The sequence below is a fragment of the Engraulis encrasicolus genome, unplaced genomic scaffold (assembly GCF_034702125.1).
Source record: "Engraulis encrasicolus isolate BLACKSEA-1 unplaced genomic scaffold, IST_EnEncr_1.0 scaffold_315_np1212, whole genome shotgun sequence".
NCBI classification, from domain to species: Eukaryota; Metazoa; Chordata; class Actinopteri; order Clupeiformes; family Engraulidae; genus Engraulis; species Engraulis encrasicolus.
The window spans coordinates 1-27,468 of NW_026945605.1; the positions used below are offsets into that span (position 1 = coordinate 1).

Sequence of the window (27,468 nt, forward strand, 5' to 3'; positions counted from 1 at the left end):
TTAGATCTGAGGAAAAAGTTTGTTGCTTACCTATAGGGTTGATTGACAAGACTAAAGGAAATGGCGAACGAACTACAAACAAGTGTCAACCCTACGGGAAAACAGAAGGGCCAAAAGGCGATTCCAAAATATAAAACTCCTAGCGAAACATTGTCAAACAGCGACACCTAGTGGCGCAGCTTTAACACCAACATACACTTACTCAATACCTTACACGCACTTCTTGGCGATTTGCCCACTCCCGTCTCGTTGTTTGACCGAAGGACAACAGGAAAGGTTCCACCGAGATTTGAACTCGGATCGCTGGATTCAGAGTCCAGAGTGCTAACCATTACACCATGGAACCTTGCTCGCTGGGTGTGTGAGCTGCGGGGCCGCGCAGCATCCAAGGGCTTAGCGCTTGAGCTAGCGGAAGTCCGCTATAAGGCTTTGTCACGAGATGCGCTGACTGAACACGTGGGACACCGTGCCATCCTCGTTAGTATAGTGGACAGCAGAGCATGGCAACCCGACCGAAGCCCGACGGGCCGGGTCGGAACCCGACGGGCCGGGCCGGACTCGGACAAAAAAAATAGAATATCTGTCGGACTCGGGTCGGGCTCGGGCTTGAACCAAACAGACATTGTGAAAATTGTAAGCAATCAGAGGAAACGTTTCAGTTCATGCAAACGGCAGTTTTGTGATTAAAAAATAAGTAATTGAATATGCATAAATGAAAATGTTGGTAGGCTACTCGTGCGAGTGATTATTATTGGCTGTATGCACGCGCCAGTTACCAGTGGCAACATGGACGCTCACTCCCAGTCAGCCGAGCAGGAATGCCGAGTCAACTTGCTTTCTTAATAAGCGCCAAATACAGTTGTCAGTGAACGCGTGGTCTTTTGTTGTAGGCCTAGTGTAGGTCATGTTTTAGCATGCCTTCGGTGCTGTCTTAAATGTTGAACATAAAATGACGAAGTTTGTCACTGCATTGCTCGCCAAGGATTACATTTCCAGCAAGGGGTAGCAAGGAGCATCATATGGATTAAAGAAGACGCACACGCTACGTGGAGTTGCCTAAGGTAGGCGAAGAGGTTTCCTGTTACTACTTTGTCCGCTGTGACATTTCATGTCCTTCACGTAGGTTCTTAATTCTTGTCACTTTTACTGTAGCCTACAGTTGTAACTATGCGCGTGCAACCTTTCCTGATTTTATATTGACCGCATGGACATCAGGGGAAATGACATTCTCTTGGAGGGTCGAACAGGCTACTGTTCTTCGGGGTGAACTTATAGCCCATCCTTCTTAACGACAAGGAGTGGCATCTTCACCGGTTCGCGGGGATTTATTTGCACTAACAGTAACGTAACAAATGCGTCCATAGCCGCGCTGACTGCATCCAAACCGTATTCGTTAGTTTTCGCCTTTCTTATCCTCTCACGCCCCTCCCATGCATTTGATCACAGCACCCAACATCTCTGGTCTAACCGAAAGAAACATAAGGTGCGCTGTCACATGTATGCGTGTGTTTATACTTACTATGCATGCGTAACTAAATTAGGCTACAGCAAATTGCCTCATCCTAGTTGCCTATCCTGGCTATTTATCACGTGCTATTTTGAGTATGAAGGAGGCCACATAGAAAATATTGCTTGCGCACAGGTTCTGTTGTTATTACAGTGGTCTCGGGCTTCGGACGGGTTCGGACACAAACATTTTAATTAGTCTCGGGCTCGGGTCGGGGTTGATCACTTTTCTGTCGGCTGAGGGCCGGGCTCGGACAGAAAAAACCGGCCCGAGCCACGCTCTAGTGGACAGTATCTCTGCCTGTCACGCGGAAGACCGGGGTTGGATTCCCCGACGGGGAGGAATTGAGAGGCCTTTTGGCTTGTAAGGCTGATGCACACATCTTGGCAATTTATCCACTCCTCGCTTCGCTGTGGGATCGAAGGACAACAGGAAAGGTTCCACCGAGATTTGAACTCGGATCGCTGGATTCAGAGTCCAGAGTGCTAACCATTACACCATGGAACCACTTCACACTGCCGCGGAAGCCGGCGCCTGCCCAAGGCGTGCTCGTTGCGCTGAATCGGACGGCAAATGTGTGCATATTGTGCTCAAGCGCCAGGCACATTGGCTATCGAGGCTGCTTTCCTCAAGCTTGTATCACTGACAGCAGCGACACTAACCGCATTCCTCGTTAGTATAGTGGACAGTATCTCCGCCTGTCACGCGGAAGACCGGGGTTCGATTCCCCGACGAGGAGGCTTTGACAAGGCTTTTCACTTGTGTCAGAGTTGGCAGAGTTGAAAGGCAGGCAACGACACAATGCCCAGATGGCCAATGTGAAGTTGACTGAGCCCACTGTTCCAGAAAGCCACTCTCGCTCGCAGGGGAAGTCAAAACCCTAATCCAGAGAGCGACTCGCGCTCGCTGGTTGAACCCTAATCCAGAGAGCGACTCCGGCACGCTGGGTTAACCCCAACCCTAACACTAGTCCAGAGAGCTTCGAACAGAGGGATTTGAACCCAGGACCATTGAATTTACAAGACGGGCGCTTTGACGCCCCCAGATCTCCTGCTGGTTCCTCTCGCTGACAGGCATGATGTTTCACACAGTTCAAGCGAGTCGGGACTGCTACACAAGTAACAACTCCCGAGGCGAGGTCTTATCGCCTTCAAGGTGTACACTTATCTAACACAAGGCACTGCTGGGATTCGAACCCAGGGTCTCCTGTTTACAAGACAGGCGCTTTAACCAACTAAGCCACAGCGCCTGGTACTGACATCTCTCAGCAGGCATGCAGGCATGCATTCATGGCAGCGGTCTTGCAATTTAGGCTAGTCACATCGACAGCCTCAACACTTAAGAGCCCCGAAGCTGACTTCTTACTGCCTGTAGACAGCTGTCGAACATAAGGCACTGCTGGGATTCGAACCCAGGATCTCCTGTTTACTAGACAGGCGCTTTAACCAACTAAGCCACAGCGCCACTACAGAAGGAAAATTCAAGACAACAGAGGTAACGTCAAATCATGCTCAGCTTTGTCAAGTAGACATTATCGTCTTGTGCGACGCGCCAAAGCGGAGGACTTCACAGCCCAATCCTCGTTAGTATAGTGGACAGTATCTCCGCCTGTCACGCGGAAGACCGGGGTTCGATTCCCCGACGGGGAGGCATTGAGAGGCCTTTTGGCTTGTAACACTGATGCGCACATCTTGGCAATTTGTCCACTCCCGTCTCGTTGTTTGACCGAAGGACAACAGGAAAGGTTCCACCGAGATTTGAACTCGGATCGCTGGATTCAGAGCTCAGAGTGCTAACCATTACACCATGGAACCTTGCTCGCTGGGTGTGTGAGCTTCGGGGCCGAGCAGCATCCAAGGGCTTAGCGCTTGAGCTAGCGGTAGTCAGCTATAAGGCTTTGTCACGAGATGCGCTGACTGAACACGTGGAACACCGTGCCATCCTCGTTAGTATAGTGGACAGTATCTCCGCCTGTCACGCGGAAGACCGGGGTTCGATTCCCCGACGGGGAGGAATGGAGAGGCCTTTTGGCTTGTAAGGCCGATGCACAGATCTTGGCAATTTATCCACTCCTCGCTTCGTTGTGTGACCGAAGGACAACAGGAAAGGTTCCACCGAGATTTGAACTCGGATCGCTGGATTCAGAGTCCAGAGTGCTAACCATTACACCATGGAACCACTTCGCACTGCCACGGAAGCCAGAGCCTGCCCAACGCGTGCTCGTTGCGCTAAATCAGGTGGCAAACGCGTGCTATCGAGGCTGTTTTCCTGTTTCCCAAACCTGTATCACTGACACCAGCGACACTAACCGCATTCCTCGTTAGTATAGTGGACAGTATCTCCGCCTGTCACGCGGAGGCGCGCCGCGGATAGGTGTAACGCCGCGACAGCCAATCAAAATGAAGCATTTCGTCCTTGTCATGCATATCATTAGTTGCGATCTGCTCATTACGTCACACCATTACAGACAGCAACCGCGCAGGTTCGAACCCCGTCTTAAGCAATAAAAATGTGGAAAATAGGCTAAGTCAATGTTGTACATTGGGTGTAATTGCAAATATAAAGGCTGAAATCATGTCTTATTCAGTAACCGAGTGCTAGAGCCGCCGTAATGATTCAAATTCTGTCAACATTTTCTGTTAGCAATGTGGTGCACTACTTTTCTGCTCTGGCGCCATCTAGAGGAAAAATTAGGAATCGTGCTTTACCAGATGAGCACAGCACAGGCTTTGGTTGCTTTACTTTTTCAGACATTCAAAGTGTTCAATTATGTTAGCTAGACCTTAACCATTGGTATTTTGACTTGCAGAGCTATGTTGATTTAATATAGCCACCAGGGTGAGGATCAGTAATCGTGGCCTAACCTCATGATCTAAGGTTAGTCATTTATTTCATATTTCAATAAATGCTAATGGCCTTATGTTTTAAACTGACCATAATTATGTTAATTTTGAGTGTTAACTGTTTAATTAAGTTATGGAATGAATGTGGGGTTTGATTATGGGGTGAAGACAAATCATGTGGGGTGATTGAAGTGTGTTGACTTTGAATAAAGTAATCATGAACTATGTGGGTGCAAGAGAGGGTTGTTGATTTGGGATTACTGGGGCTGTTGTGCTCTCTTCTAGGCCAGGTCGAGACAGAAGGCCTTTAGGCCGCAGAAGAACAACGACAGGAGGTCACCATCACCCAGACGGCTGTAACAAACTGGCTCGGGCTGGGAGAGGCACAGGGACCGATTTCACCTACATTATACGTCTGGCCTACGCACGGAAGCAGGATCGAGCCGGTGGAAGCAGTGGGCTATGGCCTTGGTGCAGAAAGATGTCACATGCTCATGACCTAACAAATGTTTTAATGATTTCCTTTCATGTATAATATAGGTCCGAGGACAGAATCAGCGCACGCTAATGGGGATAGGGAAACTGACTAAATAAATTGATTATCTTAGGTACCGAGATGATTCTGCAGGATGAAGGTGATCTGAGTATGTCTGTCTGTGTGTTTGTGTGAGTACTTGTCAGTCCACCCGGAGGAACATAGTGTCCTATGCCACACATGGGGCTGTGGCACGCAGAGGAGCGTGGAGGCCTCGTGGGGACCTCGTGGAGGCTGACACGTCAACACATGAAGGGTGGCCGGAAGTGTGTGTGTGTAAGTGTGTGCACGGCCATCCTCGGATGCTGAAAGAAGACTGGGCCTGGGCTATGAATGAGTGTGTCAATGCTGTTTGTCATAGCAAGCATGGACATAAATGGTCATGTGTGTGAGTTAAAATAATAACCAAAAGGGAGAGACAAACAGACGCAAGAGTGACGGGAGGACCTTGGAGAAGAACGAAGAAAGAAGAACCGGCTTGCTCCAGTTGCACACACAGACATAATTTGTTTACATATTTCTGTATAATGTGTCACTATATAATAATTGGGTTCAGGGAGATTCAGTGTTCTGATCTGTTGTTGACGTTAGGGCAAGATAAATTGGACCCAGAGCTCTGTATTGCAGATCATGCTTTATTCACTTGGTAATTTTCATGTATTAGATTAATAAATCATCATTCATTTTGAACTGAATTTCAAGTTGTCGGCTGGTCTCCTTTCCAAATGAGCACACCAGGATCAATCTTAAACATTGTGGCAGGTGCCACACCCGGGTGGGGTAGCTGGTGATCCAACAGCTAACACAATGGCAAAGTCACTATTAACATTATTATCTTTATAATTATAATTCATTTTTATTTACTACAAGGGAATTTAATTGTAAGAAGCAAATTTCTTTGGGGAGATATCAGGGATATGAACATTTGCAGATGACCAGTGTAGTTGTGCTCAACCACTGTCAGGCTATTTGGAAAGTCATTCATTCATGCTTTATCAGATGAGCACAGTCACTTTGGTTGCTTTCACTTTTTCAGACAGTCAAAATGTTCCCAATTCTGTTAGATAGACCCTTACCATTGGCAAAACATGCAAACTGCTTTGGAGAGATACCAGGGATATTAACATTTGCAGATGACCAGTGTAGTTGTGTTGAACCACTGTCAAGCTATTTGGACAAATGATTTCATAGTTAAAAGAATGCCATTTTGGTTTCACAATGGAGGAAAAGTACACTATTGTTACATAATACAAAGAGGAAAGGCTGTTTTCACTATTCCACACAGTTGGTTTATTCAACAACATTGTCAATACAGATGACATTCAGTAAGAAGCAAGGTTGCAACAAGATTCAGTCAGATAGACAGTGATAGGTGTTGTTACATTAAAAATAAAATGCAAAAGCAAACAACATCAGTGGCATAATTGATTGTAAATAAATACATTCAATACCAAAGCCATTCTTTGTTTTTCCAGTCCTTTCAATAAAGTGCTTTCTTTTGTCAGTCATATAGACAGTGATGGGTCTTTTTACATTAAAAATGCAATGCAAAAGCAAACAACATCAGTGGCATAATTGATTGTAAATACATTAAATACCAAAGCCATTCTGTGTTTTTCCAGTCCTTTCAATAAAGTGCTTTCTTTTGTCACAGAAATTATTTCATTCCAGTTTTCTATTCCTTCCATCATGTCAACATCACAATAGAGCATTACAGTAGTTATAGAGCATCTTGAGTCTTTCACAAGCAATTTGCAAGAGTGAATGCAAAAGGGAATGCAGAAGTACAACACTGACAATACCAGAGCCCCGTTAGCCAGAATATTTTACCATCTGTTACCACCTCCTACGACGTGGACGAGGGGTTGGATTTTAGGAGGCAAAAATTGAGGAACTATTTACAACAAATCAGAACGAATGAACATGAAACTGTACAAAAAGAACACCAAACTATATTACATTATAAATAACAGTCCCGCAACACACACACACAAGTAATTTCTTCCTCTCCTCCACCCATCGCTTTCTCTCCGCATCATAAAAAGGAGAGTCCTTGAACTCAAGCCAGGTCATTTCAGTCTGCATGCCCCTGTCCTTGTAAATGTTCAGGACTTTGGCTGGACAGTATATGTAGTTGCCTGGCACACCTGGGAAGCTGGTGTGTATGTGTGGGCTGTTTGGTCCCTGCTTGATGGGCAAGCGGCAAAACCTGCAGAGCCTCCCCACTGGCTCTGGCTGAGGCGCTTGCCTCTTCCTCTGCTTGTCCGCTTTGTCCGCTGCACGCTGCTTCACAGCTGCCAGCTCCCTCGGAAAGAAGTCCGTCTTTGAAAAGTCTTCAAAAGACATGGCAGTGTCAGACAGACCCTCAGCAGCGTACGTGTCGTGGACCTTTTTGGAGCAGTAAAAGTACCTGTCTTGGCCCATCTGGTAGTAGTAGTGGACTGAGGATCCACCAGTACTGTAGCGCGACTTGGGCTGTCCACAAGCAAGACAGGTCTTGATCTGCTTCTTCCTCTGCTCCTGCTGTTGCAGCTGCTGCTGCTGCTGCTGTTGCTCCACAATGCCCTTCACCAGGCGCTCAAGGGCTTCCGGTGTCAGCGCTGCCGGCGTAGGAGGAGGAGGGGGAGGAGGGGGAGGAGGAGGACCGGCTGGCTCAAGTGTCACCACCGGCACAGTGGTTGTTGCACTGCCATCAGTGAGGGACTGCCACAGCTGCTGTGTCTCAAGCACCCTCTCCTGGCTGGTGTTCAGTGCTGAGCTGGCGTTAAGCTGCTTGGCAGTGTGCTTCACATACCGGGATATGTGCAGCCTGGTGGTGGGGTGCAACAAGCTGTTGGGGTCGGCAGCAGAGCGGTGAACCATGTCGCCGTACTCCTGGTCCACTAGCCGCAGGTAGTCCTTCTGGCCCCGGTGCTTCAGCAGCAGGTGGTCGATTGCGTCTCTCATGGGGGGCGTCCAGCGGGTGAAGTCCAGCACAAACACGCGTCCACCTGTTTTGACTGGTCCAGTGCGGGCGCTCCTCGGAGTGGACGGCAGACCATACGAGACACCTGGAAAACAGAAAGAGAAAACAAAAACATGGTGTTACATAATGTCAGTATATGATGCGGTGAACTACTATTGATATACAACAATAATTTAATTAATGTATAGTCGTACCGATTGATGTCCCGGGGCTTGGCATTTGCCACTCGTCAGGGTCCTGCTTCAGGGGTCCAACAACAGGATGGCCAGTGGAGAGGGCAGCTGCAGTGGTGTGCGAGGACGCCACATGCTGAGGCGACGGAGGAGCTGGAGCAGTCAAGGACCTGTGTGCTGGATCTGGCAGGCGAGACGGCGTACACACAGGAGCTGGAGCTGGCAGGCGAGACGGCGTACACACAGGAGCTGGAGCTGGCAAGCGAGATGGCGTACACACAGGAGCTGGAGTAGGTGAGCGTGAGGGTGTCTCTACAGCAGCTGGAGCAGGAGCAGGTTCAGGTGACGGCGCACGAACTGGGGATGGAGGTGCTGCTTCTGGTGCTGGCTCATCTCGCTGGCTCCTGTGCTTGTTCCAGTCAAGAGGAACCGGGCGGCAGCCAGGCTCCGTGTACTCCAGGCCAAAGCACTCTCCCGTGTCTCTGCCAGACAGGCGAAGGATGGGGTACTTGTCCTCAGCTGTTGCCTCCAGTGATGCGGCATTCAAGTCCACCATCAGCGCTGGGTCGAACACGGCAGGGAGGACGACGCCAGGCAACTTCAGAGACACCAGCCGCTGAAAGTTCCACCTCGCAACCCCCATCATGCCCTGGGCTTGGAAAAGCTCTGGGGACACCTGGGTCCCAGTGACCCACTGCGCCTGGTGAAAGTGGTACCCCTCCTGCTGCGACGTACCCCTCACAGGGATCCAGATGGGGACTCTAGCTCCCTCGCCAGGCACGTGATTGAGCTGCAGAGTTCCGCCGTGCCGGTACATGATGCCCTCTGCCAGCTCGGGATCGCTGAGGCAGCCGCGCAAGACGTGGACCCTCTGGATCTTCCAGCACTTCAGCATGGAGGGCTTGAAGAGCGGGACGTCGTTGGGGTCTTTGGCCAGATGGTAGTGCCTCATCACCCTCTCCACTCTGCCGAGCAGCTCCATGGGGCCGGGGACTTTGGTTCTGCAGTGCTCCCTGATGTGCTGCTTTGTGGGATTGGGTGGCTGTATCCCGCAGAACACATAGGCCTCCTGAAGGCGCTTGAGGTCGTCCTGGTCCACGATCAGGAACGCCGCGGAGAGCATCTGGCAGAAGGAGCCGTAGAGAGAGTGGTGCTCTGAGGTGCACTCCCGACACAGCCGCCGCATGCAATGGAACAAATCCAGCCTCACGCTGATGTCCGGGTTGTAGCAGGTCCGGGAGGCAGACGCATTCCCCAGATGACCGGACACAGCCCCCGCGACCACGGCTGGGTTGGTTTCCCATGCCCTCCAGTCCAGGTGCTTACCAGGGAAGCTTTCCGGGATCCTGAACGCAGCACAGCAATCCCTGACAACACACAGATTAAAAAGGCACGATTAAACAGACAATCAAAGAAGTCTGCCACATGAATACACAATCTTTCGGTAGCCTCTTACTGCATATGGGGTCGCCAGAGGGCCTAGTCACTACATCACAACAACATTGCTATGACAATGCAGAGAGCCTTAAGTAACAGATTAAGACATAGCCATTACAATGTTGGTGACAGCGAGGTTGTGATATAGGCTCTGCGCTAAGGGGTTAAAATCAACATTGGCAGTTAGGCAAGGACATTAGTGAGAACAGTTTTAAGAAGAGATGATAGTTGCACTGACCTGTCCATCCAGTGGTAGCCGGCCTTCTCCACCTCAGCGTCGTCGTACCGCTTGGCCAGCCCACGGTACATTGGCTCCAGGGACTTCTCCGTCTCTGAGTGGACCATGACCCAGGAAACGATGACCCAGTTCTCGTTCATGACGGCGTAGCTGGACATCACACCAGACGAGAGCGTCACCTTCCGGGCCACCTTCCGAGTGTGGTCGGAGCGGAACACGCGGCCAAACGTTCCCTGGAGCAGGGAGGAGATGCTGGGCGCTTGACGCCGGTACTCGTCCAGCAGGCAGTCGGTGAGGTAGAACGCCGACACGGAGACGCCACACCACCCATCTGCGTCCTCGTACCGGCCGAAGTCACGCGGGGCCGCCCTCTCTCTCGTGAGGTATTGGCCGATGGTCCTCTGCCCGTAGAGCCCAGTCTCGCCATCCCGGACGTTGTTGATGGCCAGAAGATATGCCAGGTGAGCCCGCTCGTACTTCAGGTGCATTAGCTCGTTGACCTGGTTGGCCATGTCGGTGGGGGACCTGCTGCCGCGCCTGAGCTCATCCATCACAGACTTGCAGATGGCTTTCTTGTAGGTGATGAAAGCGGGCAAGAGGTGGGTGAACCGCTTCGGCAGCTTCTCGATCCACCGGGGGTTGTCAGCAAACCAGACCTTCCGACAGGCCTTGCAGGAGAGTCGTGACGACATAATGTAGTACTGGCCGCTGGTTCCCACAATGACGCGAGGCCTCCCAACACCAGATGAGACAATCTGGAAATGTGCACAGCAAAAAAATGGGATGTCAATAAAATAAATGCAAAGAGTATTATCAACACTGGAGAGTGACTAAATTACTTAGTGGAGTCAAAAGTATAACTCATTAAGACTTAGATCAGCAGTGGTATATTTACAGTGTACAGGAATGCTCGATGTACGCACATATAACTCAAGGGCAAAAGTTCAGGGTGTCTTTTTAAAATTAGTATCGAAATTAGTGCTCACGTGAGGATGCTGGCAGTCATGGAGACAGGGCAGGATGTAGTTGTTCCTCAGGCGGGCCATGATGTCACTTTCGGGCTTCCATATAAAGAAAGGGTGGAGCTGAAAGAAGTTAGGTGAGGGAAGGTCTGCCACGGTGTCCAGAAGCTCTGGCTGCGGGGGATGACGCCACAGGGAGATGATGTTTCCCGGGTTCCTCACGGGTCGTGACCCAGGCCACAGCCCGAGGCTCTGGAGTTCCGTCCTCATCCAGGTCTTCTGAGGGTGGGAGCAGCTCCAATTCATGACGTCATAGTCGCGGCCAGGCACAGGTACAGGCACCGGAGCAGGTGGCGGGGCTGGAGCAGGTGGCGGGGCCGGAGCAGGTGGAGGGGCCGGAGCAGGTGGCGGGGCCGGAGCAGGTGGAGGAGCCGGAGCAGGTGGAGGGGCCGGAGCAGGTGGAGGGGCCGGAGCAGGTGGCGGGGCTGGAGCCGGAACAGGTACTGGGGCAGGTGAACGAACTGAGGGAACCGAGAATGACAAACATTGCTCAAATAAGCAGCTATTGCATGAACAATGGTGAAAACAGGTGTAATTTAGACAATTAAAAATGAATATTCTCTAGTCAGTGTTGATTAGAGGTGCTCCGATCACCATTTTTTGGCCCGATCACCGATACGATCACCAAAAATCTTTATCTGCCGATTACCGATCATTGCCGATCACAAAAATGATTTCCTATTTTTTTAATAGCATATTAATTATCCTTATTGAATACCATTTCTGCCCATAAACCAATCAATCTTAATTTGCACATGTCTATTATTAGGCTATTATTATTATTATTATTATTATTATTATTAGGCCTATTATTATTATTATTATTGTTATCTTTCAGACTAGTGTTGGTAATACAGTCTACAGTATTAATCAATGTATAAGTTATTGCATAGAATAACTAAACTATTTAAGATTGAAAAAAGGTTGCTTGAAAAGAGAAAAAACTTTTCTTCACCAAGGCACTCCAAAAAGTATAGTTAAAAATGTCTTTATTATTATGACATGTCCATTAAGGACTTTTAAAATGGCCCACGCGTAGCGGCAGTTGAGCCTTCTTCAGGGCATAGTGATACTGACACAGTGAAGCCTTTTTGAAAAGGCTTCACTGTGTCAGTATCACTATGCCCTGAAGAAGGCTCAACTGCCGCTACGCGTGGGCCATTTTAAAAGTCCTTAATGGACATGTCATAATAATAAAGACATTTTTAACTATACTTTTTGGAGTGCCTTGGTGAAGAAAAGTTTTTTCTCTTTTCAAGCAACTTTTTTGACATTGAACCTTGAACCAAAGAGCACCCACAAGAATACCTTTTTCATCTTCCGAAAGGGACTGAGCACGCCTCTGACTTCCAAACGACTATTTAAGATTGAATTGAAACTGAAACATTACATCAAATAGTCTTCCACATACGAGAAAAAAACAACCTGTCGCTTTAAATGAGCAGCCTCGTGAGGAGAGCCCCTCCCCTCTCTGTCACCGTCCACAGTTGCAGTGCTCCACTACCGTTCTGAATGTCTCACTCAAGTTTTAACCACATCTGTCGCCGTTTGGTGTTTCAGCGACTATCAAACTAATCGACTGACTGCCAATTACAACTTTGAAAACAATAATTGACATGTTTGTGCTGACAACGTCAAGTTGTCGCGTGCTGACCGAGGCAACTACACAGGTTATAACGTAAAATGGCTCACTGGCGAGTACTCAATCGCAAATTACATTGTCAGGTAAACGGCGCATGGATCGGAAAATCAGATCATTGTTGATGCAGATATGGTTATGAATGGTGGAAATGAAGGGGGGAATGGCGAAAAGTTATAGACAAGCAAAGATGCCTTCTTTTGGTGCACTTGCAGCTGTGCAGAGCCAGCGCCTACATGCAGCGCCAGGTGTAAAGGCAAATGGTTGCGTGAGGAATTTAATATCTCTCGATCGGTTTTTTGATCGGCATGTTTTTCCGATCACCGATCAGGCTATTTTTGGCCATTATCGGCCGGTCATGATCGGCAGCCGAGCAATCGGAGCACCTCTAGTGTTGATTTTATATAGCAACTTGAGTGAGGACAAGTACTCATGGCCTCAACCTAGGACTAACCATTTATTCACATTTCAATAAAGACATTGGAATTTGTGTTTTGAGCTAATCATATGTTAATTTTTACAGTTAGCAGTTTAATCAGGTTATGAAGTTGATGTTGTTTTAGGAATTTCAGCTTACACACATGGAGAAAAATCCAACAACAGACCTATACATGTTCTACACATCATCTTTGCATAATTGCACTAGCTTGTAAAATGAATGAATTAACTATGTACTAAAGAGATGAGTTACACATAACACACACACCTTGCTCTGCCTTGTGCATCTGAGTGTCTGATGTCGCCATGAACGCCAGCTGTGGAGGAAGGGGCACATGCTTCTTTCTCCTCACACTTGGTGGTGCTGTAACTGGCGACGCCTGCAGTGTGGAAGCAGTGGGGGCCCTAGACAGTGTAGCTGAAACTACATACAAAGCCCAGAATTAATGTCTCACATAGGATGCAGACTTGGTAGCGTACGCAACCAGGTTGTGTCTTCATCTTGGAGCTTCACCATCTCGGCTGATTCCTCGTTGTAAACAGCTCATGACATTTACTTCCTCTTATGAAAACGAGTGAATAAATAAATGAAGATTGTGTCAAATTATTTTGGCTTACTCGGTTTACACAATTCATGCATTCATCATGTTAGTAGACATCCAAAGTGGAGATATCCTAGTTTGAGGAAGGGAAAGGCTTGCCACATATTAAAACCAAGTCCTAGCATAAGGACACATATGTACAGCAAGTTTATTTCCCCTTCCTCCAACAGTCATCTCTACTTTGTTAAGAACTGAACAACAGTCATAATGTTACACCTCCTCATTGTCATCAGCCAAGAAATTAAAAAGTTGAACACCTTTCACCAATTTTGAAATTTCAGTACCTTGCCACTGACTTGACCAACATATTGTCAACAATACTGGCTGGACTGTGATGAGGAGCAGCATTACTCACTGAACTTTTGTGTTAGTCTCTTCATTTGTTATGAAGTGAAACATAGAACAAATAACGTACTCACCCTCATCGTCGAACCAATGCATCATGGTAGGGATTTCATGGTCCCATTGAGATAGAGTTCATCATGGCAGGGATTTCATGGTCCCTTAGTCAGTTCATTGTGGCAGGGACGAAGGCAAGGTCCCAATCACAGTAGAACGAGCAGAACGAAAACAGTAGATTGAAATGTCCACTTTGCAGGGGGCAATTCACCATTTTACAGATGGCCCTCAATTCTTTTGCACACTTCTCAGATAAGAATTGATGTCTCAAAACTACATGTACATCAAAAAGGCCTTTTCTCACTTCTTTGAACAAGTTGCTACATCATGCAAAAGATTGTGTGCCGTTCTCTGCTGACCAGCCTTTAACAATTATGCTGGAGTTCATTGTATGTAGTAAGTCCTCACATGCAAAATGTTAAATAGCTTGTAATACAAAACAGATATTACAACTTGGTAGAGAATGCACATACTCTTTTGCAAATTGTGCAAATAATCTGAGAAATGTACCAAAGTGATTGAGAAAAACTGTAATAATCACATGCGGCATCTTAAAACCTGTCTTTGATGACTCCACTGGTACAGACGGCGCTGATGCAGGTCCTGCTTCTGGCGCTGCACCTGGTTACACACAAGAAAGAGGAAGACAATACACTCAAAACACGTTAAACAAAAGGCCGTAACTGAAACATGTCCATTCTGTGTAATGACAATGTAACTACCACTTTGACGTTCCGGCTTGGACGGTGAGATGGTCAACATTGCCCTCTCCAGGTCCTCGTCCTCATCCATTACTGTGGCACAAGAAACAAGAAAGAAAAACAAAGAAACAAAAATCACAACACAAGTTAGTGTAGTCTTTTCAGTGGCTACAGTTAATATATATAGGCTATGTGTTATACAGTATAGAGAGACACAGACACATACAAAAATGATAACAGGCATTAAAACTTACCTGGGGCGGTGGCAGTCTCTTGCTGCCTCCTCCGCAAGTACTGCTGGAGCTTGTCCATCTTGGTCCCTTTGGTGCAATCCTGGCTCAAGATGAAGCTGGCGTAGCCATCTGCCCTGCTCTCCCATACCTCTCCCCAGGTGGACTTTGGTCTCTTCCCAAAGCCTACCAGTCGGTCGTGGTCAGAAAGCGGGGCAGCATCAGCAGCTTGGGGTTGGGCAGCTTCGTATGCCAGGCGCGCCTCGATCTCCTGGTAGCTCCGAGCGTACCTCAGGAAGGTGTGCAAGTTGACCTTGCCATGGCCCTCCCCGCCATGAATCCCGGCTTCCTCCTCCTTGGTCAGGCTGTCGAAGAGGTACAATATGTAGCCCACATCGTTCTCCAACAGCCATCGGAACACCTGGCCCTTGTACTTCCCAAACTGCAGGACGTAGTCCCCCTGCACCTCCAAACGGTCTGAGGCATCCCCTCCTCGCCGTCGGACCTCAGCCAGGGCATTTTGGCGGACCAGGTCCTCCCTCAGTGGCGCTGACTGGTCTTTCAGTGCAGGGTTGTCCTTAATGCGCTGGGCTTCTGGGGTTGGGTCACAGACGAGGAATCCCCTTGGCCCCTTGCGGAAGACCACTCTCTTCCTCCCAGGGAAGAACATCATCGTCGGCTTCTTCTGCATGATCTACAGCCAAGGGGGAAAAACACAAAGAATTTCAGTTTTCAAGGGGGGTTTCAGATCTCATATGCCTATAGAGGATCTCATTGAAAATAAAAGTAAATAATCAAATAACGATACAAATACTACTAAATTAATTGGTTAAGGAGGGAGAGATGGCAATGAAATATTACAGAGGGTGAATGGGTCAGCCACTGGTATTAGCCACCTGTGATGCCCCTACACAAATTTGCAACATTACAGTAAAGGATGGGAGGAGGGAGAGCACCTGTTCCCATGCAAGGATGCTTATAGAAGGGGAGGGGCCAGTGGATGAGAGGCCCCTGTTCCCACACAAAGTTGCAACATTACAGTTGAATGGAGGTGAGAGCACCTGTTCCCACACAAAGTTGCAACATTAAAATTGAAAGGAGGTGAGAGCACCTGTTCCCACACAAAGTTGCAACATTAAAATTGAAAGGAGGTGAGAGCACCTGTTCCCACACAAAGTTGCAACATTACAGATGAAGGAGGTGAGAGCACCTGTTCCCACACAAGGATGCTTAAAAAAGGGGGATGGTCCTCTTTCTGTTCCCACGGTTCCAGCATCATGCATTCCCACACAACTAATTTCTAGCTGGTACAATTTAAATCAGCATTTCAAGTATCAAGCATTGTAAAAGTTTGAAAAGATTAAGAGTTTGAATATAGCACACACACACACACACACTGACTACCCTCCCTATCACATCACTTGGACATGTTCCAACAAACCATGGCATTCACAATATGTAATAATATGTGAATTACGAGTGAATGTTCATTTTTAAAACACATCACAATAACCCAAGCTCCATCTTCCCAAGGAAATTAAATAAATAAAAAAAGTTTGTGGCGCGAAAGTCTATGCAAATGAGCTCGTGAACCAGGTCTAGAGCCAATCACAGACGACAATAACAACATGGTGTGGTGCTGGAGTCAGACAACATGACGCCACGCCAGAATTCTGAACAACTATCTTGCACTTCAAGCACTCGGCCCTATAAACTATTGCCTTAATAATTTCACACTTCATGACACAAAACTTAACTTGGCTCCATAAAATTCATATTGGTCTAAAAGTTAAGATAACATTCACTTACAACACCTCACGCTTAGTTATTGCCCTCCCTATCCCACCGCTATTTCAAACCATGAAATGTACAAAATTATCAACTTCATAACAAATATTTAAAATAAGCCTTGAACAACATGTGGATTGCAAGTGGATGTGAATTTAAAAACACATCTCACTAACCCAACTTTCCTATCTTCCATCTAACCACACGAATACTTTCAACTTTAGACACTTAAAACTATTGCCTTGGTAAGCTATGCTTACACTTCATGACACAAAACTGAACTTCGTCTAAAAAAGCCAGTTGCCGCCTGGCAGTATAACTACGCATACACACAATGATAACCTATTGTCGATTCTACATAATTAACACAAAATAAGCATTGGTCCGTATTGTGTTCGACAACACACCGTAGACAGCACCGCACAGCCAGACACCACGTATGCTAAGCTAATCAAATGAAGATTCGAAGACATGCCTTTCTGTTTAAAACCTACAAGTACATTTTAAATCTTACCTTAAATCACAACGGAGTAGAAATAGTGACGAATGGTCCTGATGAGAGTCGCGGATTAGAGTCGATGTGTCTGTCTCGGTCCTGCTGTCCCGCCACGTAATAAGTCGTCTCGAGATGACTCCTAGGATGAAACATTTTCGGAGCGAGTCGCTCTATATAGTTTGGAACAGCGCCAAAATAGTGGCGCAGAGGCCGAAGGAGGCATTGCAGTACTAGTGTTTTCGGACTACCATTGAGAATGAATGGGAATCGGTTTCGGGAAGTTTCCGGAAACAATCCTCGCTGGCCGCGCGGGAGGTCCGGGTTCGATTCCCCGACGGGGAGGCTTTGAGGATGCTTTTCACCTGTGTCAGAGTTGGCACAGTTGAAAGGCAGGCAACGACACAATGCCCAGATGGCCAATGTGAAGTTGACCGAGCCCACTGTTCCAGAGAGCGACTCGCGCCCGCAGGGGAAGTCAAAACCCTATCCCAGAGAGCGACTCGCGCTCGCTGGTTGAACCCTAATCCAGAGAGCGACTCCGGCACGCTGTGTTAACCCCAACCCTAACACCAATCCAGAGAGCTTCGAAGAGAGGGATTTGAACCCAGGACCATTGAATTTCCAAGACGGGCGTTTTGACGGCCCCAGATGCCCCCAAACCTCCTGCTGACAGGCATGATGTTTCAAACAGTTCAAGCGAGTCGGGACTGCTACACAAGTAACATCTCTCGAGGCGAGTTCTTATCGCCTTCAAGGTGTACACTTTTTTAACACAAGGCACTGCTGGGATTCGAACCCAGGGTCTCCTGTTTACAAGACAGGCGCTTTAACCAACTAAGCCACAGCGCCTGGTACTGACATCTCTCAGCAGGCATGCAGGCATGCATTCATGGCAGCGGTCTTGCAATTTAGGCTAGTCACATCGACAGCTTCAACTACACACTTAAGAGCCCCGAAGCTGACTTCTTACTGCCTGTAGACAGCTGTCGAACATAAGGCACTGCTGGGATTCGAACCCAGGATCTCCTGTTTACTAGACAGGCGCTTTAACCAACTAAGCCACAGCGCCACTACAGCAGGAAAATTCAAGACATCAGAGGTAACGTCAAATCATGCTCAGCTTTTTCAAGTAGACATTTTCCTCGGGTGCCACACGCCAAAGCGGAGGACTTCACAGCCCAATCCTCGTTAGTATAGTGGACAGTATCTCCGCCTGTCACGCGGAAGACCGGGGTTCGATTCCCCGACGGGGAGGAATTGAGAGTCCTTTTGGCTTGTAACGCCGATGCACACATCTTGGCAATTTACCCACTCCTCGCTTCGCTGTGGGATCGAAGGACAACAGGAAAGGTTCCACCGAGATTTGAACTCGGATCGCTGGATTCAGAGTCCAGAGTGCTAACCATTACACCATGGAACCACTTCACACTGCCGCGGAAGCCGGAGCCTGCCCAAGGCGTGCTCGTTGCGCTGAATCGGACGGCAAATGTGTGCATATTGTGCTCAAGCGCCAGGCACATTGGCTATCGAGGCTGCTTTCCTCAAGCTTGTATCACTGACAGCAGCAACACTGTCTGCATTCCTCGTTAGTATAGTGGACAGTATCTCCGCCTGTCACGCGGAAGACCGGGGTTCGATTCCCCGACGGGGAGGCTTTGAGGAGGCTTTTCACTTGTGTCAGAGTTGGCAGAGTTGAAAGGCAGGCAACGACACAATGCCCAGATGGCCAATGTGAAGTTGAGCGAGCCCAATGTTCCAGAGAGCCACTCGCGCCCGCAGGGGAAGTCAAAACACTAATCCAGAGAGCGACTCCGGCACGCTGGGTTAACCCTAACACCAATCCAGAGAGCTTCGAAGAGAAGGATTTGAACCCAGGACCATTGAATTTCCAAGACGGGTGTTCAATTTAGGCTAGTCACATCGACAGCTTCAACTACACACTTAAGAGCCCCGAAGCTGACTTCTTACTAGTCCACGGGCCAGGTGAGATGTCGGTACCACTCAGAGGGGCAAAGGTTGCTTATATTTTTTGAAGTCAACATTTTTGTATGATAACCCTTCTGGAAATACAGCCAAGTTAGGGTTATCAGCCGTTAAAGTAACACCCCCCCACCAAAAATAAAGGTTTTTAACACATTGAATACCGGCGGTGCTCACGGAATTATGTCCTAGAATACCAGCGTTCGAAGCCCTTTCTTGACGTATTTGTAGACTCACAGCGTATTATGTGATAGGGCCACTGAAATATGTTATGACTCGTTTGAAAGTGGAGACGCTGCCCTCTTAGTAGGTGAAAACTGTGTGTCTCTACGAGCTTTTATTGCCGAGCAAATCCACGCTAAACCGAAGCGGGTACCCATGGAATTCAGCTGCAATCTGAGATATTGAGGTTTTTGTGAAGGGTGCGCTTCTTCAGAATGTGACGAATTTGAATGGGGACGAGTTGGTTTTAATCACAATTTGGTGCAAGGTCAGCTCTGACACGCACCTTCCTGCTCGTCAAGACACACCTCCTGCTCTGTACCACTACGACATCGGCAATCAATGCCCTTCGAAATCCACGTTTTTCACACAGACTGAACACAAACTCTTTGCACACACGCAGAAGGTGGGACATTTGCTAAAATAGTTCCCGATGACTTCCGAAATAATAGCCCAACATTGACAACCAATCCCAATGATATAATGCTTCGATGTAGACCATCCGATCCGTATGTAGCCATCTATGCTAGCTTCTGGCTTTTTACATACAAGACACAGAAAGTTCAGCATGGGGGTGAATAATCAAATAAACTTATCTGGTTGGCGATCAAACTTCCAAATCGGAGCGCATTACTCCAATTACAGTTCGGGTGCCATTTTGATCCAAGGATCTGGTAAAGGTCTAGGTAGCAAGCACAGAAAGTTCAAGATACTCCTGGCACGATATACAATGGTCACTGTGTTTACCTATTGCGTGAAGTCAGACACAATACACGCTAGCGTACCGATCGTACAAGGGAAACAACAATATAGCACGATTCACGAACACGGCAGCACACCTCCTGCTCTGTCCCACTACGACATCGGCAATCAATGCCCTTTGAAATCCCCGTTTTTCACGCGGACTGAACACAAACTCTTTGCACACATGCAGAGGCTGAGACATTTGCTAAAATAGCTCCCGATGACTCCCGAAATAATAGCCCAACATTGACAACAAATCAAAATGACATGATGCTTAGATGTAGCCCATCCGATCCATATGATAAGTAGCCATCTATGCTAGCTTCTGGCTTCTCACATACAGGAAGACACTTCAGCATGGGGGGGCGAATAATCAAATAAACGTATCTTTTTGGCGATCAAATTTTCCAAATCGGAGTGCATTACTCCAATCACTGCTCGGGTGCCATTTGGATCCAAGGATCTGGTAAAGGTCTAGCAAGTCCAGAAAGTTCAAGATACTTCAGGCACGATATACAATGGTCTCTGTGTTTACCTATTGCGTGAAGTCAGACACAACAGTGACCATACTAGGGAAACAACATAGCAAGATTCACCATCCGGCAGCCTATTCACATTGGGTTGCTATAGCCCTTCCTGTAGCTACCATACCACAAGTGAAGGGCTACAGAGAGAGTAAAAGAGCACCATTGCAGGATCATTTAGCGATGAAATCAAATGCAGAGCCGTAACATCAATGCAGGCAGCGCGATCATTAGGAGCCTATTACAGATAGTCTAGGTAGGCGACATGGGTTGGCATCCAGACATCTTGGTAAGTTAAATTAAAATGTCCAAATCATAACACAAACTTTTGACTGCAAATGTTGTCATTTATGTTCATCACAGAGCTCCCAAAATCACATATATTGTCAATTGAAGGGTGTAGATTCAAAATATGATATTTAAATACGTATACAACGCATGGGCGTGAAAAACGTATTATTGCGTCGTCGGTACTCAATGTGTTAAGATGGGTGCCTGTCTGTCTACTGGCCCTTGTTTAAGACATATAGGGATGCTTAATTTTGTTATGTGTGGTATCGTTGCGAAGGGGAGACTGAGCTTTCATTTGACACCTTTCGAGAACATTTTGGTTAAGTATAGCCCTCCCTGCAGCTCTTCAAACATTTACTCAGACACATTTTTTTCCATTTTCGCCGATATCATCTCTTGTCTTTTCATACTGTGGCATCAGGGAGCATCAGAAAGACCTATTTTAAACTCTAAAATATTGTCTTGAGTATCAGGAATCTGAAAATGTATCCTTTCACCATGTTATCCCATGTTTAGGGGGTGATTTTCAGTCTTGTATGAGGCATGGTCTTTTTTTCAAAACACAGTTTTGCCATTTTCTCATAAAGTTCAGGAAGCAATACCTCTAGGTGCATTTTGCAGTTGGTTGTCATAGCTTGTTATATACCATATGAAAGCTTGGAGTGGGTAGTATATTCAGATATTATCATATATTTGGTGTACCTGTTTGCAGAGCAATGTTAACTAGGCAAATCATTTTCCATAACCAGTATCAATGATATAGTTTCTCAGTGATTCCATTGTGTTATATGGTGTCTGAATCCTGACTACTTGTCCTAAAATGAATGTTGTTATGCACCCAGAGGTTATATACCAGAAATATATGTGATAATGTCCCCTTTGATATTAGTCTTGCAACTGAAATCATAGCAATTGTGTGAAAAACACAACATAAACTCATTCCTTAACTTGTCCCTTTTTAGTAGTCATGTGAAAGTGAAGTGAAAGCCCTCCTACACCCATTCACATTGTGACACAGCACTCCACAACACACTACACACTGTGCGCACGACACAAAACAAAATTGCATTCATGCCTCACCTGTGCAAGGGGGCAGCCCCCGATGGGCCTTCCGAAAGGGAGCAGTGCAGTGGGACGGTACCATAATTGGGGTGCCTCAGTCATGAAAGAGGATGGTGGAGAGCGTTAATTAATCCCCCCACTAACCTGGCGGGTCCTGAGTGCAGTTGCACACTTGCAGGAGGAGAGAAGTGCTGCACACTCTCAAATTAAATAAACAAGATTTTAATGTGACAACGTTGTCACATTAAAAACTTGTTTATTTAACTCGAGAGTTTGCGGCACTTCTCTCCTCCTGGAGGCCTTGGTCGCACCACATGTATCATGATTTACAGCAACATTTAAAAACGCTCCGCAAGAACACTTGAGGTGAAGATCATGAAGAGGTTTGCAAAGGAAGAGTGGGGTACAATGTCATCAGGGCTTTGCAAAGATAGCACAAGTTCTGAACTTCATACTGCTGCAACAACTACTACACCTTGCCACTGATGAAGCAACATGCATACATGTACTGTATTCACATGTGTTGGTGTACCAACTGAGCAACTGCAGCTCACTTCCCAGGCATACACTGAGACCCATCCCTAGACCCAAGCAGCAGTAATGAACAATGGAGTAGAGTGAAGTAGAGTACAGTGCGTTACAATAGGAGACCATGCTGAACATTGAACTCTATGAACCTGGTAGTCACAGTAGATGTAATGCGTTTGTTATTGCCCTGCTACTCTACGTGTGCTAATGTTACAACAGCACAGAACCTCATATCACACTGAGTAGTACTCCCTGCACATGCACTGTAAATGTAGAGAGTAGGACCAACTGTGGCATTCATACAGTTACATAACAGCCATGTTAAACATACTGTAACAGCACATGGGGCAGTTATGGCGTAGTGGTTCAGGAGATGGACATCAGATCAGGGGGTTGCAGGATGAAATCCCACCTGTATACTGACTTGTGCATAAAACTGTACACTGTATACTGTATACTACATACCACTTTAGAAAGAAAAAATGCATACACAAAGAAGATGTACACTTACCTGCTACTTAGGTACACCTTGCTGGGCTGGTACTGGGCTGGGTACTGGGCTGTAGCCTACCCCTTTTGCCATAAGAAGCCATTTAACTGCCTGCAACAATGCTCAAGTAGACTGGGGCATTGTAATGATGCTTGATTGGTACAAAGGGGCCCAACGTGTGCCAAGAAATCATCCCCTGCTGAAATTATATTTGTGTCTTCTGAATGGTCAGTATACAGTCCTCACCAGTAGTATTTGGGTGCACAATGCCAATCACAGCTTCCAAACAAGTGTTGCATTCATCAATGAGCTTTTTGCACTTTTCTGATGGTATTGTCCCTCACTCTTCCTTTGCAATATGTTCAACTTCTTCATGATCTTCAAGTGTTATATCACAGAGAGTTTTTACATTTTGCTATAAATCATGACACCTCTGATACAGTCTAGGTCTTCAATACCAGATTCAACAAAGCCGTGCTGCCTGTTCAAACTACTACCCAAGACCCAAGTTGGCCTTTAGGTTTGTAGATGATAGACCTGCTGGTTTTCCTGCAAGACGGCCTGTCTGGGAACACCAGATGTGTCATTATTGACTAAACAAAATCACTAAATGAAGAGCATCTCAAAAGGACTAGGCATGGACCGTTGCTAGATAGGGCACCAGGCTGCCGCCTCTCTCTCTCGCCAATCCTTTCCTGTCACAAAATGAGCCATAAAAAACCCAAAAAAGAGGCTTAGGCCTCTAGAGGACATCTAATTGAAAGTAACAAGGAACAATTTTTCTTCAAATTACATTTTAAGTTCAGTACTTTATTGAACTACTTTACCTTTACTTGAGCAGATTTTGGATGAGTACATCACTTTTACTTACCCCTCGAGTAAGATTTAAGAAAGATAGGCCTACGCTCACTTGAGTACAACTTCAACTCTTTTCCCATCTCTGCTGCTAAGCACATGTAAAATTAAGATACATGTAGGTCTGACATGTAGTAACCGAACATTTTTAAGTCATATTTAACATGACACAATATGTCTACTAAAGTTGACACGATGTGTTTAAAGGCCTATTGTATTTCTCACACATTTGCTATGATTTTGGTTGGAAGACTAACATCAAATGGGCCATTATCACATATGTAGCAGATGTATATAACCTCTTGATGTATTGCATCACAACACTGATATTAGGACAAGTAGTCAGGATTCACGGATCATAACACAATGGAATCACTGAGAAACTGTATCATTGATGCTGGTTGGTAAGGAAAATCCTTTACCTGCGTTGCTAGGCAAATAGGTACAGCAAATATATCATAATATCCCATATACTGCAAACTCCAAGCTTTAATATGTTGTATAATGAGCTATGATAACCAATTGCAGAATGGCCCTAGAAGCGTTGCCAGTTTACCACTACATGGAACTGATAGAGTAGTGTGGGGTCATGTACAATGTGGTGTAAAAAAAGAAAAGTGGAGTGGGAGTCAGATATATTGCGGTTACCAGGTTGAAACGTCTTGAGGTATTTTGGACATATAATTAAGTTTCAGTCATGACAACAAATTGGCAACCGTTGCTATGCAAATAGGTTGCTATGCAAATGGGTACACCAAATACATGGTCATATCTGTATACTATACAATCCAAGCTTTCATATGATATACAGCGCCGCTGACAGCCTTGGCTGGGCCCGGGACAAAGACATCTGAAAGGCGCCCAAATTCAATACATACAATGTAATGAGGATCCAATTCTGGCCCCCCTCTCTCCCTGGGCCCGGGACAAGACATCCCTTTGTCCCCCCCCTGTCGGCTTCCCTGATGATATATAACAAGCCTATGATAACCAACTGCAGACTGTCTCAAAAAGGCCTTGCCTCCTGACTATACGAGACATTAGCACACAAGAAAAAACAGCAACAAAAAAGTGGCATGCCTCATACAAGACTGAAAATCACCCCCTAAACATGGGATAACATAGTGAAAGGATACATTTTCAGATTCCTGATACTCAAGACAGTCTTTTAGAGTTTAAAATAGGTCTCTCTGATGCTCCCTGATGCCACAGTATGAAAAGACAAGAGATGATATCGGCGAAAATGGAAATAAATGTGTCTGAGTAAATGTTTGAAGAGCTGCAGGGAGGGCTATACTTAACCAAAATGTTCTCGAAAGGTGTCGGATGAAAGCTCAGAGTCTCCCCTTCGCAACTACACCACACATAACATAATTAAGCATCCCTATATGTCTTAAACAAGGGTCAGTAGAAAGACAGGCACCCATCTTAAAAACCTTTATTTTTGATGGGGGGGTGTTACTTTGACGGCTGATAACCCTAACTTGGCTGTACTTCCAGAAGGGTTATCATACAAAAATGTTAACTTCAGACATGTATCTTTTCAAAAAATATAAACAACCTTTGCCCCTCTGAGTGGTACCGACATCTCACCTGGCCCGTGGACTATACTGCCTGTAGACAGCTGTCGAAAATAAGGCACTGCTGGGATTCGAACCCAGGATCTCCTGTTTACTAGACAGGCGCTTTAACCAACTAAGCCACAGCGCCACTACAGCAGGAAAAATTCAAGACATCAGAGGTAACGTCAAATCATGCTCAGCTTTTTCAAGTCGACATTATCCTCGGGTGCCACTCGCCAAAGCGGAGGACTTCCGGCCCAATCCTCGTTAGTATAGTGGACAGTATCTCCGCCTGTCACGCGAAAGACCGGGGTTCGATTCCCCGACGGGGAGGCATTGAGAGGCCTTTTGGCTTGTAACACTGATGCGCACATCTTGGCAATTTGTCCACTCCCGTCTCGTTGTTTGAGCGAAGGACAACAGGAAAGGTTCCACCGAGATTTGAACTCGGATCGCTGGATTCAGAGTCCAGAGTGCTAACCATTACACCATGGAACCTTGCTCGCTGGGTGTGTGAGCTGCGGGGCCGCGCAGCATCCAAGGGCTTAGCGCTTGAGCTAACAGAAGTCCGCTATAAGGCTTTGTCACGAGGTGCGCTGACTGAACATGTGGGACAGTGGCCATCCTCGTTAGTATAGTGGACAGTATCTCCGCCTGTCACGCGGAAGACCGGGGTTCGATTCCCCGACGGGGAGGAATTGAGAGCCCTTTTGGCTTGTAACGCCGATGCACACATCTTGGCAATTTACCCACTCCTCGCTTCGCTGTGGGATCGAAGGACAACAGGAAAGGTTCCACCGAGATTTGAACTCGGATCGCTGGATTCAGAGTCCAGAGTGCTAACCATTACACCATGGAACCACTTCACACTGCCGTGGAAGCCGGAGCCTGCCCAAGGCGTGCTCGTTGCGCTGAATCGGACGGCAAATGTGTGCATATTGTGCTCAAGCGCCAGGCACATTGGCTATCGAGGCTGCTTTCCTCAAGCTTGTATCACTGACAGCAGCAACACTGCCCGCACTCCTCGTTAGTATAGTGGACAGTATCTCCGCCTGTCACGCGGAAGACCGGGGTTCGATTCCCCAACGGGGAAGCTTTGATGAGGCTTTTCACCTGTGTCAGAGTTGGCACAGTTGAAAGGCAGGCAACGACACAATGCCCAGATGACCAAGGTGAAGTTGACCGAGCCCACTGTTCCAGAGAGCGACTCGCGCCCGCAGGGGAAGTCAAAACCCTAATCCAGAGAGCGACTCCGGCACGCTGGGTTAACCCTAACACCAATCCAGAGAGCTTCGAAGAGAAGGATTTGAACCCAGGACCATTGAATTTCCAAGACGGGTGTTTTGACGGCCCCAGATGCCCCCACACCTCCTGCTGACAGGCATGATGTTTCACACAGTTCAAGCGAGTCGGGACTGCTACACAAGTAACATCTCTCGAGGCGAGTTCTTATCGCCTTCAAGGTGTACACTTTATCAACACAAGGCACTGCTGGGATTCGAACCCAGGGTCTCCTGTTTACAAGACAGGCGCTTTAACCAACTAAGCCACAGCGCCTGGTACTGACATCTCTCAGCAGGCATGCAGGCATGCACTCATGGCAGCGGTCTTGCAATTTAGGCTAGTCACATCGACAGCTTCAACTACACACTTAAGAGCCCCGAAGCTGACTTCTTACTAGTCCACGGGCCAGGTGAGATGTCGGTACCACTCAGAGGGGCAAAGGTTGCTTATATTTTTTGAAAAGATACATGTCTGAAGTCAACATTTTTGTATGATAACCCTTCTGGAAGTACAGCCAAGTTAGGGTTATCAGCCGTTAAAGTAACACCCCCCCATCAAAAATAAAGGTTTTTAAGATGGGTGCCTGTCTGTCTACTGGCCCTTGTTTAAGACATATAGGGATGGTTAATTTTGTTATGTGTGGTATCGTTGCGAAGGGGAGACTCTGAGCTTTCATTTGACACCTTTCGAGAACAATTTGGTTAAGTATAGCCCTCCCTGCAGCTCTTCAAACATTTACTCAGACACATTTTTTTCCATTTTTGCCGATATCATCTCTTGTCTTTTCATACTGTGGCATCAGGGAGCATCAGAAAGACCTATTTTAAACTCTAAAATATTGTCTTGAGTATCAGGAATCTGAAAATGTATCCTTTCACCATGTTATCCCATGTTTAGGGGGTGATTTTCAGTC

General features: G+C 46.9%; 1 protein-coding gene and 19 non-coding genes across 20 annotated transcripts; 6 read left to right on the plus strand and 14 right to left on the minus strand.

The window, feature by feature from the left end:
- Nucleotides 1–274: 274 nt before the first annotated feature.
- Nucleotides 275–346, minus strand: trnaq-cug (transfer RNA glutamine (anticodon CUG)). Its single transcript has one exon. It is a non-coding gene; the product is annotated as a tRNA-Gln (tRNA).
- A 1,596-nt stretch (nucleotides 347–1,942) lies between these two features.
- On the minus strand, nucleotides 1,943–2,014 carry trnaq-cug (transfer RNA glutamine (anticodon CUG)). Its single transcript has one exon. It is a non-coding gene; the product is annotated as a tRNA-Gln (tRNA).
- A 160-nt stretch (nucleotides 2,015–2,174) lies between these two features.
- Nucleotides 2,175–2,246, plus strand: trnad-guc (transfer RNA aspartic acid (anticodon GUC)). The gene has a single exon. It is a non-coding gene; the product is annotated as a tRNA-Asp (tRNA).
- A 436-nt stretch (nucleotides 2,247–2,682) lies between these two features.
- Nucleotides 2,683–2,756, minus strand: trnat-ugu (transfer RNA threonine (anticodon UGU)). The gene has a single exon. It is a non-coding gene; the product is annotated as a tRNA-Thr (tRNA).
- Nucleotides 2,757–2,897: 141 nt separating this feature from the next.
- On the minus strand, nucleotides 2,898–2,971 carry trnat-agu (transfer RNA threonine (anticodon AGU)). The gene has a single exon. It is a non-coding gene; the product is annotated as a tRNA-Thr (tRNA).
- A 113-nt stretch (nucleotides 2,972–3,084) lies between these two features.
- On the plus strand, nucleotides 3,085–3,156 carry trnad-guc (transfer RNA aspartic acid (anticodon GUC)). The gene has a single exon. It is a non-coding gene; the product is annotated as a tRNA-Asp (tRNA).
- A 93-nt stretch (nucleotides 3,157–3,249) lies between these two features.
- Nucleotides 3,250–3,321, minus strand: trnaq-cug (transfer RNA glutamine (anticodon CUG)). Its single transcript has one exon. It is a non-coding gene; the product is annotated as a tRNA-Gln (tRNA).
- Nucleotides 3,322–3,447: 126 nt separating this feature from the next.
- trnad-guc (transfer RNA aspartic acid (anticodon GUC)) lies at nucleotides 3,448–3,519 on the plus strand. Its single transcript has one exon. It is a non-coding gene; the product is annotated as a tRNA-Asp (tRNA).
- Nucleotides 3,520–3,613: 94 nt separating this feature from the next.
- Nucleotides 3,614–3,685, minus strand: trnaq-cug (transfer RNA glutamine (anticodon CUG)). Its single transcript has one exon. It is a non-coding gene; the product is annotated as a tRNA-Gln (tRNA).
- A 946-nt stretch (nucleotides 3,686–4,631) lies between these two features.
- On the minus strand, nucleotides 4,632–13,092 carry LOC134443336 (uncharacterized). The gene is made up of 6 exons (XM_063193182.1): nucleotides 13,066–13,092; nucleotides 10,685–11,181; nucleotides 9,699–10,453; nucleotides 8,228–9,390; nucleotides 6,902–7,935; nucleotides 4,632–4,724 (listed from the first exon to the last, which is right to left on the minus strand). Exons 1-6 carry the CDS (start codon nucleotides 13,082–13,084, stop codon nucleotides 4,632–4,634), a joined length of 3,561 nt encoding a protein of 1,186 aa, XP_063049252.1. The 5' UTR covers nucleotides 13,085–13,092.
- Nucleotides 13,093–17,788: 4,696 nt separating this feature from the next.
- trnat-ugu (transfer RNA threonine (anticodon UGU)) lies at nucleotides 17,789–17,862 on the minus strand. Its single transcript has one exon. It is a non-coding gene; the product is annotated as a tRNA-Thr (tRNA).
- Nucleotides 17,863–18,008: 146 nt separating this feature from the next.
- trnat-agu (transfer RNA threonine (anticodon AGU)) lies at nucleotides 18,009–18,082 on the minus strand. The gene has a single exon. It is a non-coding gene; the product is annotated as a tRNA-Thr (tRNA).
- A 113-nt stretch (nucleotides 18,083–18,195) lies between these two features.
- trnad-guc (transfer RNA aspartic acid (anticodon GUC)) lies at nucleotides 18,196–18,267 on the plus strand. The gene has a single exon. It is a non-coding gene; the product is annotated as a tRNA-Asp (tRNA).
- Nucleotides 18,268–18,361: 94 nt separating this feature from the next.
- trnaq-cug (transfer RNA glutamine (anticodon CUG)) lies at nucleotides 18,362–18,433 on the minus strand. Its single transcript has one exon. It is a non-coding gene; the product is annotated as a tRNA-Gln (tRNA).
- A 160-nt stretch (nucleotides 18,434–18,593) lies between these two features.
- Nucleotides 18,594–18,665, plus strand: trnad-guc (transfer RNA aspartic acid (anticodon GUC)). The gene has a single exon. It is a non-coding gene; the product is annotated as a tRNA-Asp (tRNA).
- A 6,680-nt stretch (nucleotides 18,666–25,345) lies between these two features.
- trnat-agu (transfer RNA threonine (anticodon AGU)) lies at nucleotides 25,346–25,419 on the minus strand. Its single transcript has one exon. It is a non-coding gene; the product is annotated as a tRNA-Thr (tRNA).
- Nucleotides 25,420–25,697: 278 nt separating this feature from the next.
- On the minus strand, nucleotides 25,698–25,769 carry trnaq-cug (transfer RNA glutamine (anticodon CUG)). The gene has a single exon. It is a non-coding gene; the product is annotated as a tRNA-Gln (tRNA).
- Nucleotides 25,770–25,894: 125 nt separating this feature from the next.
- On the plus strand, nucleotides 25,895–25,966 carry trnad-guc (transfer RNA aspartic acid (anticodon GUC)). The gene has a single exon. It is a non-coding gene; the product is annotated as a tRNA-Asp (tRNA).
- A 94-nt stretch (nucleotides 25,967–26,060) lies between these two features.
- trnaq-cug (transfer RNA glutamine (anticodon CUG)) lies at nucleotides 26,061–26,132 on the minus strand. Its single transcript has one exon. It is a non-coding gene; the product is annotated as a tRNA-Gln (tRNA).
- Nucleotides 26,133–26,754: 622 nt separating this feature from the next.
- Nucleotides 26,755–26,828, minus strand: trnat-ugu (transfer RNA threonine (anticodon UGU)). The gene has a single exon. It is a non-coding gene; the product is annotated as a tRNA-Thr (tRNA).
- Between the last annotated feature and the right edge of the window lie 640 nt (nucleotides 26,829–27,468).